The 19833-nt window shown below is 47.0% G+C and overlaps 1 protein-coding gene across 1 annotated transcript in view; it reads left to right on the forward strand.

The window, feature by feature from the left end:
• OGDH (oxoglutarate dehydrogenase) overlaps positions 1 to 19833 on the forward strand; it is a 78177-nt gene that overhangs the window by 39271 nt on the left and 19073 nt on the right. The window contains exons 5-9 of the mRNA XM_081244255.1: positions 13851 to 13966; positions 16887 to 17041; positions 17181 to 17327; positions 17854 to 17944; positions 18321 to 18500. Of these exons, the coding sequence (XP_081100381.1) occupies positions 13851 to 13966; positions 16887 to 17041; positions 17181 to 17327; positions 17854 to 17944; positions 18321 to 18500 (689 nt within the window). The remainder of the gene's footprint in view (positions 1 to 13850; positions 13967 to 16886; positions 17042 to 17180; positions 17328 to 17853; positions 17945 to 18320; positions 18501 to 19833) is intronic.

A 19833-nucleotide genomic window follows, 5' to 3' on the forward strand; every position in this document is an offset into this window, starting at 1 on the left:
AGGGTGTCCTCTACTTTGTACCTGCACTTTAGCAGTTTTTGGAAGAAAGATTAGAGAAGCCCTCCTGAATATGATTAAATAGGGCCAGTTCAGATTGTCGGTAGGACGTGAGCTTAATCCTGCTACTTTATTGAGTGGTGACAACTGTGCACCCCAGAAGTGAGCTTCACTTTGCAGTGTCCCCCAGGACACTTGGAGCCCCTTTCCTCTTCCTCACCACTTAGTCCCTGCAGCACCCAGGCCCGACCCAACCTGTGCTCACCAGCGCTGAAGCCCCCTCAGCACCGTGAGTCCCCTACAGGTACAGGGCAGAGCAGCCCCCCTACGTGAGAGGCCTGCGAGCCCCAGGGCACCAGCTGCCTGATGAGAGCTCAAGGCCCTGTGCCCTGGAGCTGTCTCTCCAGAAAAGGATGACTGCAGAGCCAGCCCGGCACAGGCCACAGAGGCTGGTGTTCCCATGCACAGTCAAGCATTTAAACAAGAAAGGCACAGGGGAGGTGGGGTCTCCTTCTCCCATCTGAAACTGCATCTCCCCTGTTCCTTGTGCCATCCCTGGTTGCTAGTTTCTTGGTATCAAAACAGACCTTTTTCGGCGGTTCCCAGCTCATCAGCACTGCCTGGGGAGCCTGGAGCTCTTCTCTGTCCCACGCGAGACTGGTCAGGGTGGGATGGTGCCCGCCACAGCCCACAGGCACAGGCGGAGCTTTCTTGGAAGTGCCCCCCAGACCATCCCAGCCTAGGAGTCTGTGAAGGGTGGGAGCCCCCAGGCCTGTTGATGCTGCCTGGCTCCTCAGTTCACAGCTCTCATCAGGGGCAGGGGCAGAGGCAGGACCTCTGTCCTTCTTTCTAGTTCTTTCTTGGCCATCTCGGCCTTGCCTTACATTCTACTCTGGAATAGTGCCCCGAGTGTGCCTCTGTGAGGTTCTGCGTCAGCATGGTGAGGGTTATAAGCCAGAGACACACAGAGGTGACCCAGAACTTCCTGAGCTCATTTGAGGAAGACTGGGCATCCTCCAGCTGGGAGCCCTTCAGAAACACCAGGAGAAAGTTGGGCAGCAGCCCCCTCCTGTGCAGGAGAAAAGGTCATTGCATCCTGAGAATTCAAAATAGTGTGAGATAAAGGTCATGATCAATGGGATTAGTGTAGGAAGGTTAGTCTTGAACTATCTCACCCTTGACGTATGTAGGTCTTTATGAAAACAACTGGTCCAACGTGACTGCTCTGTTGAGGGACACTGGACAGTCCCTAGAGCACTTTCCTGCCCACCATCTTATCCGAACCTCAGGGCCTGGGTTTGAGCCAGCTCCCTATGTGGAAGCCCGGCTCTGCCAGGACTAGCTGTGTGCCTCTGTCTCTGTCTCCTCATCTGTTAGGTTGTTTCAGAATTAAATAAACTCCTTAGAATAGTGCCTGGAGCTTACTAAGCTCCATGAAGGTGTGAGCTACTGTGATTATTAACAATCTTTTGAGATAAGTAGCTGCTGGTCTCTCTGGTAAAGATATATATTTAGAAACCAAGAAATGGAGCAAATAACCCAGAGTCGGTCCCACAGGAGTTGGTAGTCGTAAGGACTGGGCTGCAACCTGAGTGCTGAGGAAGCAGGGTAGCTCCGGTGCAGGGACCTGCCAAAGCGGGGGGGGCGGGGGTCAGCGTGGCCCACGTGTTGGTCTGGGGTAAGTGAGTGACTGCAGCGGTGTCCTGTGTTGCACAGAAGCCTTCCCCAAGCTTGCGTCCCACTCATACCACCTCTGAGCTGCTCTTCCTTTCTCCTGGTGGATGCGGCACGGTTTCTCCATCCTCTTGTTGGGGAAGCCGAGGCCCAGGCGGTGATCACCCGCCATGTATCTGAGCATTGTGCTGTTGCTGGAGCAGCACGAGGGCTGGAGGAGCAGCTGCGAGCCGTGGGTGACCTCAGGAAGCCGTTCCCAAGGGCAGCGCTAGCCAGTGCAGGTCTGCAGGGCGAGCGGGGCTGATGTCCCCTCAACATTTTTTTAATAAGGTGGAAAATATGAAAAGTTTCCACTGAGTTCTTGCCCTTTTCTGACTAATTCTGAGAAGGTTGGGAAACGCTGGCCTAGGTTCCCTATGCTAACATCCTAGAAATACTCATGGCCCCTGCAGTCACGGGTAGAGAGTGTGTTAACAGGTAGACAGCAGACTTGGCCGACATGCTCCAGCTCCTGGATGGTCCCAGCATGTCAGGGTCACCATGAGACACGTGCACACAGAACATACTGTGAATGCAACAGAAATATCATTGAGATGGTGGGGTTATCGATTATTTTGATTAAAATTTAAAAATTAATGTTAGAACAGTTTCTCAGTTAGGTGTGGGTTATGTTCTAGAATTGTGCAGTGACTGCTTAGGAAAAGGGGGCCTTTTCCCAGCATGTGTTATGTTAGGAGCCAGGTTCCAGGTGTCCCCCAGAAGCGCATCTTGATTTATGTCGACCACACGTCTTGGGTGGAGGAGAGTTGAGCTCCAACCTGAGATGCCTGGGCACACATTCCATGTTCCTCCCTAGGGAGAGGTGGGAAGCTTCCAGATGGGATCAGGCTTCCTAGCGAGGCCTCTCCTGGTTGGCCCTAAAGAAGGGTCAGCGTGCAGCTTTTGACAGCGAGTCCCTTGAGGTCGGGGTTGTTGCCACCTTAAGTAGAAACAAATCAACTCCAGACAGCCTGTGCGCTCTTTCCCCTCCAGGCTGCAGTCCTGCGCTGGCATCCAGTCCTTGCTTCGCTGGGGTGAGGACGGGGCTTGGGGCAGTCTTGTTTCTGGCCGCAGCAGAGCTGCCCTTGGCTGGGTGGGGACGTGGAGAAAGTTCTCATTAGCTCTTGCCCTCCATTTTCTCTTCTCTTCCAGGTGCAGCATTAGAGTTAGATTCCAGCTTAAAAATGCCATCGTCTGTGGTTTCTGTATAAATTCTATAGTATAACTATTCACAGTGACAAAAATGATTGAAATTTACTTAAATGTGAGACTTAAACATAATTAAAGGAGAACTCAAAACAAATTCTGTAAATAAAAGGAAGGCGTGAAACTTCTGTTTACCAGTAGTGTTTGCAAATTGTCAGTCTTAGGAAATGAACTTGAGTTAAATAGTTAAAAGGGCAATTCAAAAGTCCAAATTATGGCAACATTTTAGCTACTCCATGTCCAGCACAGCAGGACATGAAGTCTCCCCACCCTTCTGACCTTCCAGAGCGTTCTTTCTGGTTGAGTTTTGCCCCCTTGATGGCTGGGAAGAATGAACTAAAAATAGAGTTGAATTTTAATCTGCTTTCATAATTTCAGAACAATAGAGAGCAGTTTACTTAGCATTTATTGGCTGCTGTGTGCAGTGAGTGTGTGGTGCCACCAGACCACTGAGTGAAGAGTTGGGATCAGGTTCCCCAAGTGACTCAGGAGGGCAGGCCAAGCTAAGGTCATTGTGGGTACATCCCCCTGCAGAGGTATCCTCCCTCCTGGATGCCCAGAAACTGGCAGACCAAGGCACATCCCTGCTTCTTGCCAGCTATGCTTCGCTTAGAAACAACACGGCCAAATCTCAGCCGTTCTCTGTCTCTCCAGCAGAGCATGTTGTGCTCATCAAGAAGTAATTTTTAAAAATGTTTTAAAGTGCTCAGGTGCTGGGAATCCCTTGCGCTTTCTGTAAATGACAACCAGAATATCTATTCTCTTTCCACTCTCCTTCGGTTTGTGTCTTTTCTTTGTATTTTATTTTAAAAATATCCAAAAAGTGCAGATAAAAATAAAAGCATCCACATATCCAGTACCCAGAGTGAACAAATGTAAACATTTTACCATATTGCCTTTAGATTTTTTTTTTCATTATTTTTTTGGCTGCGTTGGGTCTTTGTTGCTGCGTGCAGTCTACTCTTCGTTGTGGTGCGTGGGCTTCTCATTGCGGTGTCTTCTCGTTGCAGAGCACGGGCTCTAGGTGCGTGGGCTTCAGTAGTTGTGGCACGTGGGCTCATTAGTTGTGGCTCGCGGGCTCTAGAGCGCAGGCTCAGTATTCGTGGTGCACGGGCTTAGTTGCTCCGCGGCATGTGGGATCTTTCCGGACCAGGGCTCGAACCCGTATCCCGTGCATTGGCAGGCAGATTCTTAACCACTGCGCCACCAGGGAAGTCCCTAGATTTTTTTTAACAGGTGTACGTTTGCAGTTCCCTTTGAGGCCGACGGCAGGTGGGGAGGTGGCGGAGGAGGTGGGGAGACAGTCCCACAGGCAACGCTTACGGCTCCTTGGCATGGTCCTATGTCTTGATTATGAGGATGGAAAGGAAAAAATGAAGAATCTTCATCCTTGCCTTAAGCAAAGCATCCATGCTTTTGTGCAGGACCTGGACGTTCCACTGTCTTGAGAGCCGCTGGCTCTGAGGTCTTTGGTAGGTGCTGCCGTCCTCGAGGGTGAGGAGGAGAGCTTTACCCACTCAGAGCAGGCGTCTCCGTCCTCTCTGAGCCAGAGCTCTTGCCATCAGCGTCCCAGGATGCATTGGCTGGCCTTCCTCTCTACTCCCAGGGCAGGGAGCAGCCACAGTGCCAGTGACCATGCTCTGACCCCTCAGTCATCAGGCCCACCCTCCCAGGGAACCAGCGTCAGGAGGTATTTTGTGTGTCCAGATCAACATCTTGATTTTCACTAGCGCCAGGCAAGCTTCCAGCTGTGGGGCAGGAGTGTGTGCAGCTGTGCACGTGTGTGGCTCTCAACCTATGTTCTCAGCAACTGAGTTCCTCCATCCTGGTTCTACCTTCTCAAGAGGGGAGACCAAGGACCTACCTTCTACTCTTTAGAATCCAGCAGGAGCTTGAGGTTTTGATTCTAGTCTGCTGCCTGATGCTCCAGTTCTGAGGAATGGGACTCAAATACTAGGCTTTTTCATTTTCATTTCCCCAGTTTTTTCATCCCAAAGCAGTCTGGACTGGGTGGATTTGATTTCCCAGGAGAGCTCTGTGTCGGCCACTTGTTCAGGATGGGGAAGGGAGGAGGTCTCAGCTGCCACCACACGGTGGCTTCTTGCTCTCAGGGAGCGGCCTTTCCCTCCTTCAGATTCACCTTATTCCAGCTGTTCATGAACCGTTTCCATGTTTATCAAAGTAGCTCTCAGACCACATATCCGCCCTCCCTTGTTCTCCTTCGGTGTCTATGTCTGTGTGACAGTGTTTGTGCTACCTGTTCCTGCGGTAATGGTGTAGGGTTTTGGGTGTTTTGGGTTTTTGTGAACTAACTCTCACCTGTCTTTTTCCCTCTGCACTCACCCATGCTATCCCACTCTGCCTCTCAGATCTTGCAGTTTTCAAGGAACGACTTCGAATGCTAACAGTAGGAGGTATGAAAATAACAAGCCTTTAACTTTTCTGGAGCTGAGGACTTCATTTGAACAGGATGTGCGGCTTTCCCCAGCATGCAATTTGGGGAAAGTTGACACAACTGTGTCGAGTGTTTTGAAGTTTGTTAATTGTCTTGAGATATGTTTTTCCTGTCATATAGCTGTTATCCAACAGGTAGAGCTACTTAACCATGTCATACTAGCTTCTGTCCATTTGTGTTCTGAAGAGCATTTTCACCTCCACATGTGTCTCACCATCGCTTGGCTGGGCTTCCGTCTTCAGCGTAGGCTGTCTCTAGCTCCTGCTGCAGCCAGCGGGGGCCCGAGGCCACACTACATTCTGCATGTTGGCACATCGTTTCCTCCACATCCTGCACTGTGCCTTTGACTGGACTCTGGATTCTTTCAGATTCTGCTTCCAGGGCATTTTTTCCCTTTTGATCTTCCCATGTTTGAAGTACTGATAAAAAGTTAATGAAGTAAGGAATCCTTAATGACCCTTGGTTCTGGGCAGAGCACCTTTGAAGAATCCAGAGTGGGTGCCGGGGGTCATCTGCCTGCTGTCACTCACCCCAGTGGCCAGTCTTCCTTCCATGCCAGGTGTCACTCAGAAGCTCTCTTTTTCCTCCATCTTATAATGTCTGTGAGACTCTAGTTTTGATTAAACTTTTCATTTTGAAATAATTGTATGCAGTTATGAAAAATAACAGAGACATCTCATATGCCTTTCAGCCAGTTCCCTCAGTGGTACCATCTTGTAAACCATAGTACATCACAACAGGGTGACACTGACAGCAGTCGAGCCACAGAGGTCTACATCACCCCAGCGGTCATTCCTGCTGCCCCTCTGTAGCCACACTTACTCCCCTTCTTCCCCACCCCCATGTTTGACCCCTGGCAACCACTGTTCTGTTCTCCATTTCTATAATTTTGTCATTTCAAGAATGTTTTACAAATCACAATATGTAACATTTGGGATTGGCATTTTTCAGTCAGCATGCTTTTCTAACACTAATTTTTTCCTTCTTAATTGCTGAGTAGCATTCCTTGCCATAGATGTCCCAGAATTGTTTTAACCATTTACTCACTGAAGGACCTTTGTGTTGTTTCTGTTCTTTGGTTAATCGGGTCTTTTACAGAGCAAAAGTTTTAAACTCTATAGTCCAGTGTATCAATTTTCCCTTTTGTGGATCATGTTTTGGGTATCAAGTTTAAGAACTCTTTTCTTAGCTCTAGATCCTGAAGATTTTCTCCTGTATTTTTCTAAAGGTTTTATAGTTTTGCATTTAACATTTAACTCTGTGATCCATTTTGAGCTCATTTCTGTATAGGATATGAAGTTTAGATCAAGGTTTGTTTATTTTTGGCCTGTGGATGTCAATCACTCCAGCACCATTAACTGAAAAGTTTGTCTTTCTTATCATTGAATTGCTTTTATACACTTTTATCAAAAATCAGTTGGACTTATTCAGTGGGTCTGTTTCTGGGTTCCCTATTCTTTTAATAGGTGTGTCTCTCCACCAGTACCACACTGTCTTGATTACTGTAGCTGCTGAACTTTATTTTCCTTTTCCAGAATTGCCTTGGCTGTTCTAGGGCCTCTTTCCACGTAAATAAGCTTGTCTACATTTACAAAAACTCTTGCTGACATTTTGGTAGGAATTGTGTTAAACCTATAGATCAATTTAAGGAGAATTGACATCTTTACTATGTTGCCCTTCAATCCATGAACATAGTATGTCTCACTTATTTAGATCTTTGATTTCCTTCATCAGCTTTTTATAGTTTTCAGCATACAAATTCTGTACATGTTTTGTTAGATTTACATGTCAGTACTTCCTTTTTTCAAAAAAATTTAGTGTCTATCTATTCATTACTAATATCTAGAAGTACAATTGATTGTTTTTATGTTGTGTCTTGTGACCTTGCTGAGCTCACTTATTCTAGGACTTTTTTTTTTTAGTAGATTCTTTAGAATTTTTTGGGTAGACAATCATCTCTCTTGAAAATAGGAGCAATTTTTTCTTCGTTTCCAATCTGTTTGCCTTTTATTTCCTTTTCTTGCCCAATGGCCCTGGTTGGACCTTCTAGTACCATGTTGACTAAGAGGCATAAGAATGAACATCCTTACTTTGTTCCTGATCAATGGTGGATTACATCGATTGATTTTCAAATATTGAACCAAACTTACATGTACTGCTGTAATAAACCTCAATTGGTCATGGTATATAATTCTTTTTGCATATTGCTGCATCTATATATATGTATTTGCATCTGTATTCGTAGGGAATATTGGTCTGTAATTTTTTTTTTCTGTCTTTGTCTGCTCTTGGTATCAGGGTAATTCTAGCTTTGTAAAATAAGCTGAGAAGTTTTCTTCCTACTCTTAATTCCTGAAAGAGACTGTGTAGAGTTGGTGTTAATTCTTCTTTAAACATCCAGTAGAATTCCCCAGCAAAACCACATGGGTTTGGATTTCTTTTTCAGAAGCTGTTTATTTATGAATTCGATTTCTTTAAAAGTTAGAGCTATTCAGATTATCTGTTTCATAGTGGGTGGGTAACAGCAGTTTGTGTTGTTCTAGGAATGGTTTGTTTACATCTGAGTTGTCAAGTGTATGTTGTTCATAGTATTCCCTTAGTATCTTTTTGATATCTGCAGGGTCTGTATTGATATCCCCTTTTATTCCTGATATTGGTAATTTCTTCTCTTTTTCTTTGTTAGTCCTGTTAGAAGTTTGTCAATGTTACTGATCTTTCCAAAGAACCAGCTGTTTCATTGATTTTTCTGTTTTGCTGTTTTCAATTTCATTGATTTCTGTTCTTATCTTTATTTCCTTACTTCTGCTTTCTTTGTATTGGTTTTTTTTTCCTTCTTTTTCTAGGTTCTTATGGTAAGATCTTATAGATTACTGATTAGAGCCTTTTCCTCTTCTCTAATGTTTGCATTTACTGCTGTAAATTTCCCTCTCAGAACTGCTTTAGCTGTCCTACAAACTTTGACATATTGTATTTTCGTTTCCATTCGGTTCAGTGTATTTTTTGATACCCCTTAATATTTCTTCTTTGACTCATGGATTATTTAGAAGGTGTTTAGTTTCCAAGAATTTGGAGATTTTCCTTTTATATTTCTCTTATTGATTTCTAGTTTGATTCCATTGTTGTTGGAGAAGGTACTCCATATAATTTCAGTTCTGCTAAAATTTTTTGTTTTTGGCTTCGTCGAGCCTTAGTCGCAGCACGCGGGATCTTTTGTTACAGTGCGTGGGCTTCTCCAGTTGCATCGCACTGGCTTCTCTCTAGTTGCGGCATGCGGGCTTAGTTACCCCATGGCATGTGGGATCCTAGTTCTGCAACCAAGGATCGAACCCACATCCCCTGAATTGGAAGGCAGATGCTTAACCACTGGACCACCAGGGAAGTCCCTCAGTTCTGCTAAATTAGTTGAGGTGTTTTTATGGCCCACTATATTGTCTGAATTGGCACATGTTCCATGGACATTTGGAAAGAATGCATACTCCGCTGTTGTTTGGTGAAGTGTTCTATAAATGTCCATTAGATCCTGTCAGTTGTAGAGTCTTTGTATATCTTTGGCAACTTTCTATCTACTTTTTTAGTCAATTATTGAGTGAAGGGCTTTGAAGTCTCCAGACAAACTGTGGGTTTGTCTATTTTTCTTTTCAGTCCTCAGTTGTTGTTTTTTTTTCCACAAATTTTGCATCTCTGTTGTTTGGTGCACACACATTTAGGATTGCTATGTCTTCTGGGTGGATTGATCTTTTTATCATACAATGTCCCTCTCTGTCTCTAGTAATTTTCTTTGCTCTAATGTATACTTTATCTGATGATAATATAGCTACTCCTGCTTTTGTTGGACATGTTTTACATGACATATCTTCTTCCATCCTTTTACTTTCAATCTGCCTAAATCACTGTATTTGAAGTCAAGCATATAGTTGGGTCCTGCTTTTTTAATCCACTCCATCCATCTCTGTCATTTAAATAGTATATTTAGACCATTTATATTTAATGTAACTATAGATATGTTAGGGCTTAAGTCTACCATTTTATCCTTCATTTTGTTTGTCCCTATTCATTTCTCTGCTTTCTTTTTCCTGACTTCCTCTAGGTTTTTAAACCTATACTTTAAAATTCCATTTTTATTTATATATAGTCATTTTGATCATTTCTCTTTGTGTTTTTAGTGGTTTTTAGCCTTTTTAGTGGCTGTTTAGGTGTTATGTCACTACATAATTTATCACAATCTAATGGTGTCATCATTTTATCAGTTCAAGTGAAGTGTACTTACCTCCCTTTACATCCCTTCATTCTCTCCATGTAAAATATATAATTATATTAAATATTTCCTCTACATATGTTTAGAACTGCATCAGATAATATTACAAATTTTGCTTCGATCATCAAACATAATTTAGAAGACCCACGAGGAGAAGGAAAGTCTTTTATTTACCTGTATTTTTTAGTTTCATGTTCTTTCTTCCTTCCTCCTGTCTGATTCCTTCTGGTATCATTTCCTTTCTGTTTACAACTTCTTTTAGCCATTCATTTAGGGTGACAGATTCTCTTAGTTCTCTTCATCTGAAAATGTTTTGATTTCTCCTCCATTCCTATAGGATATTATCACTGTATGTAGGATTCTGGGGAAACAGTTCTTTTCTTTCAGCTCTTGGTAAGTGTGGTGCTACTTCCTTCTGGTCTCCATGGCTTCTGTTGAGAAATCCACTATTATTTGAGTTGTTTTGTCCTCTGTTGAGAAATCCACTGTTATTTGAGTTGTTTTGCCCTCTAGGCAAAGTGTCACTATATTCTGGCTGCTTTCAAGATTTTTTCTGTCTTTAAATTCAGAAGTTTAATTGTAACATATTTTGACATGGATTTCTTTGGCTTTATTCTGTGAGTTCACTGAGCTTCTTGAGTCTGTGGGGTAAGTCTTTTGCCATATTTGGGAAGTTTCCAGCCTCCCGCTTTCTCTTCTCCCTCCGGGATTCATCAATACAACTGTGAGATCTTTTGTTACAGCATCACATGTCCCTAGGACTTTCTTCCCCCTTTTTTTTTTTTTAAATGTTGAGCCTTCTTTTAATTTATTTATTTTTATTTTTGGCTGTGTTGGGTCTTCGTTTCTGTGCAAGGGCTTTCTCTAGTTGTGGCAAGCGGGGGCCACTCTTCATCGTGGTGCACGGGCCTCTCACTGTCGTGGCCTCTCTTGTTGCGGAGCACAGGCTCCAGATGTGCAGGCTCAGTAGTTGTGGCTTACGGGCCTAGTTGCTCTGCGGCATGTGGGATCTTCCCAGACCATAGCTCGAACCCGTGTCCCCTCCATTAGCAGGCAGATTCTCAACCACTGCTCCACCAGGGAAGCCCCTTCCCTTTTTTCCCCCCAATCTGTTTTCTCTGTATTCTTCAGGTTGGTTTATTTCTGTTGTCCTCCCTTTAAGTTCACTGATCCTCTGTCCTCTGATAATGCCATTGAGCCCATTTACTAAGTTTTAATTTGGGTTATTATATTTTGCAGTTTCAAAATTTCCCATTTGGTGCTTCTTTGTATCTTAATTTTTTGCAGAGACTTTCTATGTCTTTGCTGAGACTTAATTTTTTTTTTCATGTCTCTCTCATGTTTTAATTGCTCACTGAAATCATTTGATAATGGCTTCTTGAGAATCTTAGTCAGGTAATTCTAACATCTGTGTCATTTTTTTTTTTTTTTTGCGGTACGTGGGCCTCTCACTGTTGTGGCCTCTCCCGTCGCGGAGCACAGGCTCCAGACGTGCAGGCCCAGCAGCCGTGGCTCACAGGCCCAGCCGCTCCATGACATGTGGGATCCTCCCGGACCAGGGCACGAACCCGCATCCCCTGCATTGGCAGGCGGACTCTCAACCACTGCGCCACCAGAGAAGCCCCATCTGTGTCATTTTGGTGTTAGTGTCTATTGATTATCTTTTCTCGTTCAATCTGACGTATTCCTAGTTCTTGTTATAAGTGATTTTTCTTTTTTTATATTTTCTTTTTTTTATATTTTATATTATATATATATATATATATATATTTTATATTGAAACCAGGGTTTTGGGTATTGTGAGATGGGATCTTGTTGAAATCTTTGTTATAGCAAGGTTCCTCTGAACACTGCTCTGGTAGGGAGGGGCCCACCTAGTTACTCCCCGGTGGAGATGGACATTCTGGGCCCCAAAGTCTCTGTTGACATTAGGGTGGGGGAGTGGGCTAGTGCATTACCTCCCAGAGAGAATGAAAGTTTGGGCTTCCTCTTGGGCCTACTTTGAAACCTTTGGGTGGGGTCAGAGGTCAGAGTGCACTGCAGCCTGACAAGGGTGTTGATGGGGCTGCAGTGTGTTCCGTATGTTTGGGTGGAGCAAAGCAGTTACAGTCTAAAAGTTTTCTGTCCTGCGAGGCTGCCTTTCTCCTGGTCCTTTAAAGAGAGCAGCTTTTGTTGGGGCTTTTTCTGTCTACACCTGTAGAAGTTTCCACATTCTTTGCTCCAAGTCTGGGATATGGGAGCCCAAAAGGAAACCCAGGGACCTCCTTGGCTGGTTGGCTTTTTTCTCCACCCTTTGGCGTCATCTTACATTTGTTTTATATATGATATCTGGGGTTTTTAGTTGCACTTGGTGGGGGAATAGGTAGGAATATGTCTATACTACCTTCCCAGGCGTCTGTAGATTTAACTTCTCAAAAGACTGTGAATAACTAAGAAGCAAGGCCAGCAGTTTTGAAGTTCAGTAGTAGAGCCCAAGAATGGTCAGTTCCCGGTGATGGAAATGAAAAATCACACATATGGTGAGGCCAAGGGCTCTTCATGCTGAAAGGTCATGACAAGCCCACATTCTCCTCTGGGACACACAGGTCATTGGTTAACTCCACAATCAAAATGTTCAAACTGTTCCCAACAGAGTGTGCACTCTTTGGATACCCCGGTTCCCTGAGCCCCCACTGCTGAGTGTTCCCATGAGCTAGGAAAAGTGTCCCCCAGATAACTCTGGTTTTCCTCCATAAACACTGAGAGCTGGGCTGTGAAGGGCCAGAACCATGCTTTATCAGGCCCACGTGATGGCCCATCCTCATCCTTGATAGAACAACAGCAGGAAACGGGTGCATAGCTTAACCAAGCCACTCTACCATCACCACCACCACCCCACGGTGAAAAAAAGCCAGGTTGCTTTTGTTTTAATAAAACAAAAAGAGGTTGAAAAACATATGCTTTTAAAACTTAAAAAAAAAAAGTATCCTAGGGCATTAGATAAATAAAAGCTGTCATTCCCAAGCCAGCTTGAATAGGATCTTCCAGGGATGTTCATGGCCCATCCATGACCAGTTGAGTCAAGTCCTGGCATTGGAGCCTGGAAATGTGCATTTTACAAATCTCCCAAATTCCCTAGAGATTTGGATACACAGCTGTGTTTGCGAGCAACTGTTTGGGTCCCTTACTGGGCCCTCTGTCTTATTTACACTTAATTAGGCCAGGAAATGGGAGACTGTCTGATCTTGCACAGTCAGGTGTTAGAGACTGTGGGTGCTCGTTTCACATTTCATCCTGGCGTCTGGGATTGTGAACTGCACCTTGTCTCACTCCAGCCAATATCTTGTGGGTGGGAGCCTAACCTAGAGTGTCACTGGACAGTTTTCCTCCAAGTCCCTTCCCCTTTGATAATTACTGCAACATGAAACAAGCGCATAATGCCCTGGAAAGAGCCCCTCCACTCCGTCACGTGTTTGTCAGTTTGAAATACGCTTTCAGATGAGGAGGCACCTTGCACGTGGTGCTCAGCAAATGGCAGCGATGAGTCAGTGATAGTCGGTTCCTTAGCAATTAGTCAGCAAATACATGTCGGTATTGGACTGGGGAGAGCGATAATCAGATCTGTGACTTACGAGCGTTGTCTGGAGGATGGGTCTTTATGTGCAGTTGGAGGTCTTCCAGGAGACGGCGCCGTCCTTCATCAGAGGTGGCTGTGGAAGCCTCTGCCCTGCTGCCTGGCAGCTCTCCCGCAGGCCACTGGGCTTCTTGGTGACTGTCCCTCACTTCTCAGTCTCCTGGCTTCCACTCACCACATACAAATGCCATCACCATTAAGACATATGTGACCTAGTCTAGTCCAGTTCCTCATTTTCTACTTGAATTCTCTCCTTAACTATTTTTCATTTGCTTTCTGATTGACTTACCCAGTGCCTTTTCAAACCTAAATTGCTTTGTGTCTGTGGGACCTTGAAATACATTTTTCTCTAAATTATGAATAATTGGTGCACTGGACTAATATATGCCTCATGTGAATTTATTCTCCTTTACCTGTGATGCCAGTAATATACTCAGCTTCTGTTTGTTGCTAAAGTTTGTGTTTCTGGCTGTAATATAGTATTTATTTTCGTACATAACAGAGGTTTTTATGATTTTGTTCTTCTTTTTTCTCTCCCCTGGGGAGTCCCTCCCCCTTTTCCTAAACTGTGGCCCCCGCATGGCTGTGCCCGTCTCTCCTCACCCCCGTAGGGTTCTACGGCCTGGACGAGTCTGACCTGGACAAGGTCTTCCACCTGCCCACCACCACGTTCATCGGCGGACAGGAGTCGGCCCTTCCACTGCGGGAGATCATCCGGCGCCTGGAGGTAAGAAAACACAAGTCGTTCCCAGAAAACTCCAGTGGACTTGCTAAAAACTTGTGTTGGCAGGAGGCCTCCAGACTAGGTTGTTTTTCTCTTGATCCTATATTTTTTTTTTAACATAAGGGAAAGGGAATTGTTTTGTTTTGTTTTTTGCTATTTTGTTGATGAAAATCCATGTTTTTTTATGTTTACAATCGACCATAACAAAATGTAGGCTCTGCTTCCAACTTTTAAAAATGTGTCCTAAAGCATTCGGTAAATAAAGGGTGTCATTCCCAAGCCAACTTGATTAGGAGCACCTGGGGAGATTCCTGGCCCACCTACGACCAACTGAGTCAGCTCTGGTTTTGGAGCCTGGAAGTGTGCATTTTTACAAATCTCCCAGAGATAGGGATACGCAGCTGTGTTTGCAAGCGACTGCTCGAGCCCCAGGTTGTACTGATCCAGCATTTGAAAGGGGCAGAGAGCCATGCACGGGTCTCATTTCATCCAGTACCAGAACCCAGGAGTTGGGCTGTTGTGGACACTTGGACCTGGACTCCAGGGGTCCCAGCCATAGCACCTCCTGTCCCCAGAGGGCCCCACGTCCAGGGCTCTTCCAAGAGAGCCTACGATTCTGACTTGTCCCAGTTCGGAATTCCCCTTCTCGTTGTTTACAGATATTTGTGTAAACTCACCCGATGATGGCGGGTTAGGTATGTTTACGTGTGACGTGTGCATGCACTGGGCGGCTGTGTGAGCTGACAGAATTTAAGTATGTTCTTGGTCCCGTGACATTATAATCAACTTGAAATTCTTTGACTACTTAGAGCGAGTGCAACTTCTTGGCTTCCTAACGTCTCACTAGAGAGAGAAGCTAAGAATCGGCACCTAAAACCCCCTGCCCTTTTCTCCTGGGGATTGAGCCAAGAACAGGAAAAACAAACTATGATCCAGGGGCCCAGTAACTATGTGTCCAAGTTAATAGCTAAATTCATGCTGATAATAATGGAGACATACTGTTTTTGACCTGATTGTTTCCTTTGAGCCTTTAATTGTTCAGTAATGGACATAAGGAGCCCGGGCAGGTTCTCCTGCCTCCAGGGCTCAAGGAGGGAGCCCCTCCCCCTCCCCTCCTCCTCCCGCCCCACTTCCTCCCTCCGCCTCCTCTCCCCCTTTCCCTTCCTTCATTCTCTTCCCCTCCCCTCCCCTCCCCCCTTCCCCTCCCCTCTCTTCCCACCCCTTCCTCTCCTCTCTGCTAGGCTTACAACTCAGACTTTGGGTCCCAGGGAAGATGCACCCTTTTTTAAGCTGAGGGAGGAAGGTTCAAGGTTCATGTTAACAGATGCTGTGGCTGGGCCACGTTTTCTCAAATGTATTTGTGCAGAAATACACTTTCTTCTGTGGCTCAGCAGATCAGGGCCCTGTCACTGTACAGCTCCGGTGGAAGTGGTGACTCGTGCTGGCTCTGAAGTCAGGGAAGGCAGGCCAGCACCCCCCATCCCTGGGCTTCTTGTGCATCCAGTTTAAAAGTTCCCAGTTTATCACATGAGGTGTCATCAGGGAAATATAGTTTTGGAGTTAATGAAAATACCTTAAACACCAAGGTCTTTCCCAGCTCCATTTCCTCTTTTTGTCCCTAGGCAAGGTTTTCCTCCTCTTGGCTAGGATGATAGCAAGCGCGTTGTGGTTGGCCATTATTTTGAGTTCAGACAAATGTCCCTTTGTGTCATTATCATAGAATTAACATGCAGAGGTGCCCACCCTGCTCTGGTGTCACATCTGGACCCACCACTGGGATCCCAGGTGCATCCTCACCCTGCACTGTGCCAGCCAGTCTCCATGTCTGTTGTGAAAACCAAAGGGGGTCACAGACAGAACCACCAAGCAGAACCCGGCCCTCTCAGTGCTTGGTCAGCATGGCTGCTGCCAAGACGTTGAAAGGCATTTGTGGGCTCTAAAACTTATTGTCGGGAGTTCCCTGGTGTCCTAGTGGTTAGGATTCAGCGATATCACTACCATGGCCCGGGTTTGATCCCTGGTCAGGGAACTGAGATCCCATAAGATGTGCAGCGTGGCCTTTATATATATATATATATATACATATACATATATATATATAAATTAATTTTAAAAAATTATTGTCACACCAGGGCATTGCTTTTTAAATTCCTAAAAGCAGTGGTTGAGAATCCGCCTGCCAATGCAGGGGACATGGGTTTGAGCCCTGGTCCGGGAAGATCCCACATGCCGCAGAGCAGCTAAGCCCATGCGCCACAACTACTGAGCCTGCGCTCTAGAGCCCGTGAGCCACAACTACTGAGCCTGCGTGCCACAACTACTGAAGCCCGCGTGCCCAGAGCCCGTGCTCCGCAACAAGGGAAGCCACCACAACGAGAAGCCCGCGCACCGCAACGAAGAGTAGCCCCAGCTCGCCTCAGCTAGAGAAAGCCCACGTGCAGCAACGAAGACCCAACACAGCCATAAATTAATTAATTAATTAATTTTAAAAAAAATAAATAAAAGCCTTCTAAACTTAAGTGGCCACTGAGCTGTGATATCCACCGGCAGCACAGGGCCTTTCTTTCTCAGGGTGGTGGGCACAGTCTGACCTTGAGGTCAGAGAACCTGTCTTCCCCAGGAGCTTCCCCGTCCCTGGGCTGGTGCTTCTGTCCTCCCGCCATGAAGGGAGCATGTCTTGGCTTAGTGGTTCTCACTGTCCCCTCCGTGCCTATTGGGCTCTGTACTCTGTGGAGGAAGTATTTCATGGCCAGGTTCGGAGTGAGAGGAGGTTGTGGGCCCAGACTTGGTGCCCCAGGTCACAGCTGGCTCTGTTGCATTTGAAAGGGAGGGCCACCTGTTCCTGCCAGCCTTCTGGCTGAGTGGGCAGTCAACACACCTGGGGGGACACCCCCTTGATCCTGTGTGTGTGCATGAAAAACAGATGGCGTACTGCCAGCACATTGGGGTGGAGTTCATGTTCATCAATGACCTGGAGCAGTGCCAGTGGATCCGGCAGAAATTCGAGACGCCTGGGATCATGCAGTTCACCAACGAGGAGAAGCGGACCCTCCTGGCCCGGCTCGTGCGCTCCACCAGGTACGGGGCTGCACTGGTCCCGTCAGTGTGGCACAGCCTGTTGACAGGGGTGGGTGGGTTTGGAGTGTGGCCACAGCCCCACGAGAGCAAGGTTGGCCTTGGTGACTTGGCTCTTCAGAGTGGCTTGGTTCCTGTCCAGGTTTGAGGAGTTCCTGCAGCGGAAGTGGTCATCTGAGAAGCGCTTTGGTCTCGAAGGCTGTGAGGTGCTGATTCCTGCCCTCAAGACCATCATTGACAAGTCAAGTGAGAACGGAGTGGACTACGTGATCATGGGGATGCCGCACAGGTACCTGGCTGCCCCTCATGCTTCCAGAGCACGGGGTGGGGCACTAGGCAAGCAAGGAGGCTGGCTCGCCTGGAACGTACTTGCACCCCTGCCCCGGGACAGCCATCGCCATAGCATCCCCCTCCCTCGGTAGCCACTGTCACACTCAAGGCCATAGTGGTTTTAGGCAGGCATCTTGGCCTCATGCCCTTGTCGGGATCTCCACTGAGGGAGGTTAACCTAGAGGGAAGGCTGCTCGGTGACGTGGAGCGGAGACCTCAGCTTGAGACGGCAGCGGAGGCTGAGGGTGGAGCGTTCGCCGCAGGCTGGCAGTGTTTCTCCGTTTTCTACCTTTCTTCCTCCCACCTCGTCGTGGCCCTGGGTGCCGGGCAAGCAGAGGCTGAGTGTCCCACATCAGCTCTGCTCTCAGCTCCTCTCGGGCTGCAAACCGAGGCACTGCCTGTCCATCGGGGGAGGAAGGGGCTAGAACAGCATTGCCTGCTGCCCGGAACACAGCTCAGGCCCTGCTCGCTCCTCTGTGTACCAGAGGGCGGCTGAACGTGCTTGCAAACGTCATCAGGAAGGAGCTGGAGCAGATTTTCTGTCAGTTCGACTCAAAGCTGGAGGCAGCTGATGAGGTGAGACACCTGATTTCTTTTAGAAACTAGCATAGCTCCGACCCACACCAGACCCTGGTTCCACTTGTTCCTGTGGAAGCACCTGGGCCTGGGATCCTCCATACCACTAGCAAAGGAGGTGGCTGGTGGCCGACCTCCTGGAGAAAAGAGAGATCAGAGGCCTGGCAGCCCCCACAGTCCTCCCCGCTGGGGTTTGGGACGTGCGCCTCTGGTTGAGGGACCTTCTCCCTGTGCCCTAGGTAGAGCCATTCTGGGGAAGGGCTTTCCATCCTTCCAGGAATGGGGGTTCTGGGAGGAGAAATAACACAGGACAGGGCTGTTGTGAAGAGTAAGCATCCCCATGCCCAGGATAAAGACCGACTGTTTGTACCTTCAGGGTTCTGGAGACGTGAAGTACCACCTGGGCATGTATCACCGGCGGATCAACCGAGTGACCGACAGGAACATCACCCTGTCGCTGGTGGCGAACCCTTCCCACCTGGAGGCTGCCGATCCCGTGGTGATGGGCAAGACTAAAGCTGAGCAGTTTTACTGCGGGGACACCGAGGGAAAGAAGGTAAGGCCACGGGGGCCGGCCAGGGGCAGCCCTGAGGCCAGATGGTCCCGGACCGGCTCACAGCCTTAGGCACGTCCCAGACCTCATGTTTCTGGAATTTAACAAAATATTCTGAATGGATCTTGAAAGAGTAGCCATAGTATTAATAAATTAATCCCAGTTACAGATAATACTTCCTTCCAAGTTGTGACCACCAGAGCTAGGTGGGGAGTAGATTGCTTTCATTGTCACCACGCCTGTGGAGAAGCTAGTCTTGTACAATATCATGGTGGACAAAGAGGCTTTGTCACTGAACAGGAGGAGAGAGTCTTAAGGAAAAGATGTGGGTGGGCCTAAAGGAAGAATTGTAAAACTGACAGATGGGGGGCTTCCCAGGTGGCGCAGTGGTTGAGAGTCTGCCAGCCGATGCAGGGCACATGGGTTCGTGCCCCGGTCCGGGAAGATCCCACATGCCGCGGAGAGGCTGGGCGCGTGAGCCGTGGCCGCTGAGCCTGCGCGTCCGGAGCCTGTGCTCCGCAGCGGGAGAGGCCACAACAGTGAGAGGCCCGCGTACCGCAAAAAACCCCAAAAAAACCCTGACAGATGGGAGGAGAGGTGGTCGAGTTTGTAGCAGGGTGGCACCGTTTAGAGATGGAGAGCAGCTCGAGTTCCGGGGGGCCCTGGTACCGGCATTTTCCAGGTGTGTGATGCTGAATGCTTAATGTTGGTTGGCCAGCCTACAGAAATCCCCAGTGGATTTTAACTCCTTGTCCTTGTTTAATCTCAAAGTAGGAGTCTGTCTGTAACAAATTGTACAGTTCTTATTACTTAATGATAACCTCAAAGCCAAGCAGTAAGAAAAATCAAGTTTTTGTAGTGTCTGCGTGTGCATTCTGGGGCATGTTCAAAGTCAGCATCACCACCCTACTCTCAAGCATCTCTTGTTCTTCCTAGAAATAGGGTCATATGTGAGGAAGCTAACAGAACATACCCAATGTGATGTAAAGCTGCAGGTTCACTGGTAAAGAACTTCAGAAGAGAGGTATATGGGTGTGGAAGGAAGTGGAATGAAAGGCAGTCAAACCCTCTCATCGATAGAGCAGGTAGTTGTCATATTTAATTAAAGAAACAGCAGGATTTAGGTAGACGGGAAGAAAAGGACATTCTCTGGAGATGAAAGAAGGACGAGGATGGAGGTGGGGTTGTGCTGTGGGCAGAGCAGGGAGGAAGGAGCTGGCCCAGGGATGCCCTGGAGAGGGGTCAGACTTTTTAGAGGTGGAACCAAGCATTAGTTTACTAGGTTCTGTCATTTAAAACACTGTGAATCTACTCGTACTGTGTTTGGATGGTTAGA

The sequence above is a fragment of the Mesoplodon bidens genome, assembly GCF_964165515.1.
Source record: "Mesoplodon bidens genome assembly, chromosome: 9".
NCBI classification, from domain to species: domain Eukaryota; kingdom Metazoa; phylum Chordata; class Mammalia; order Artiodactyla; family Ziphiidae; genus Mesoplodon; species Mesoplodon bidens.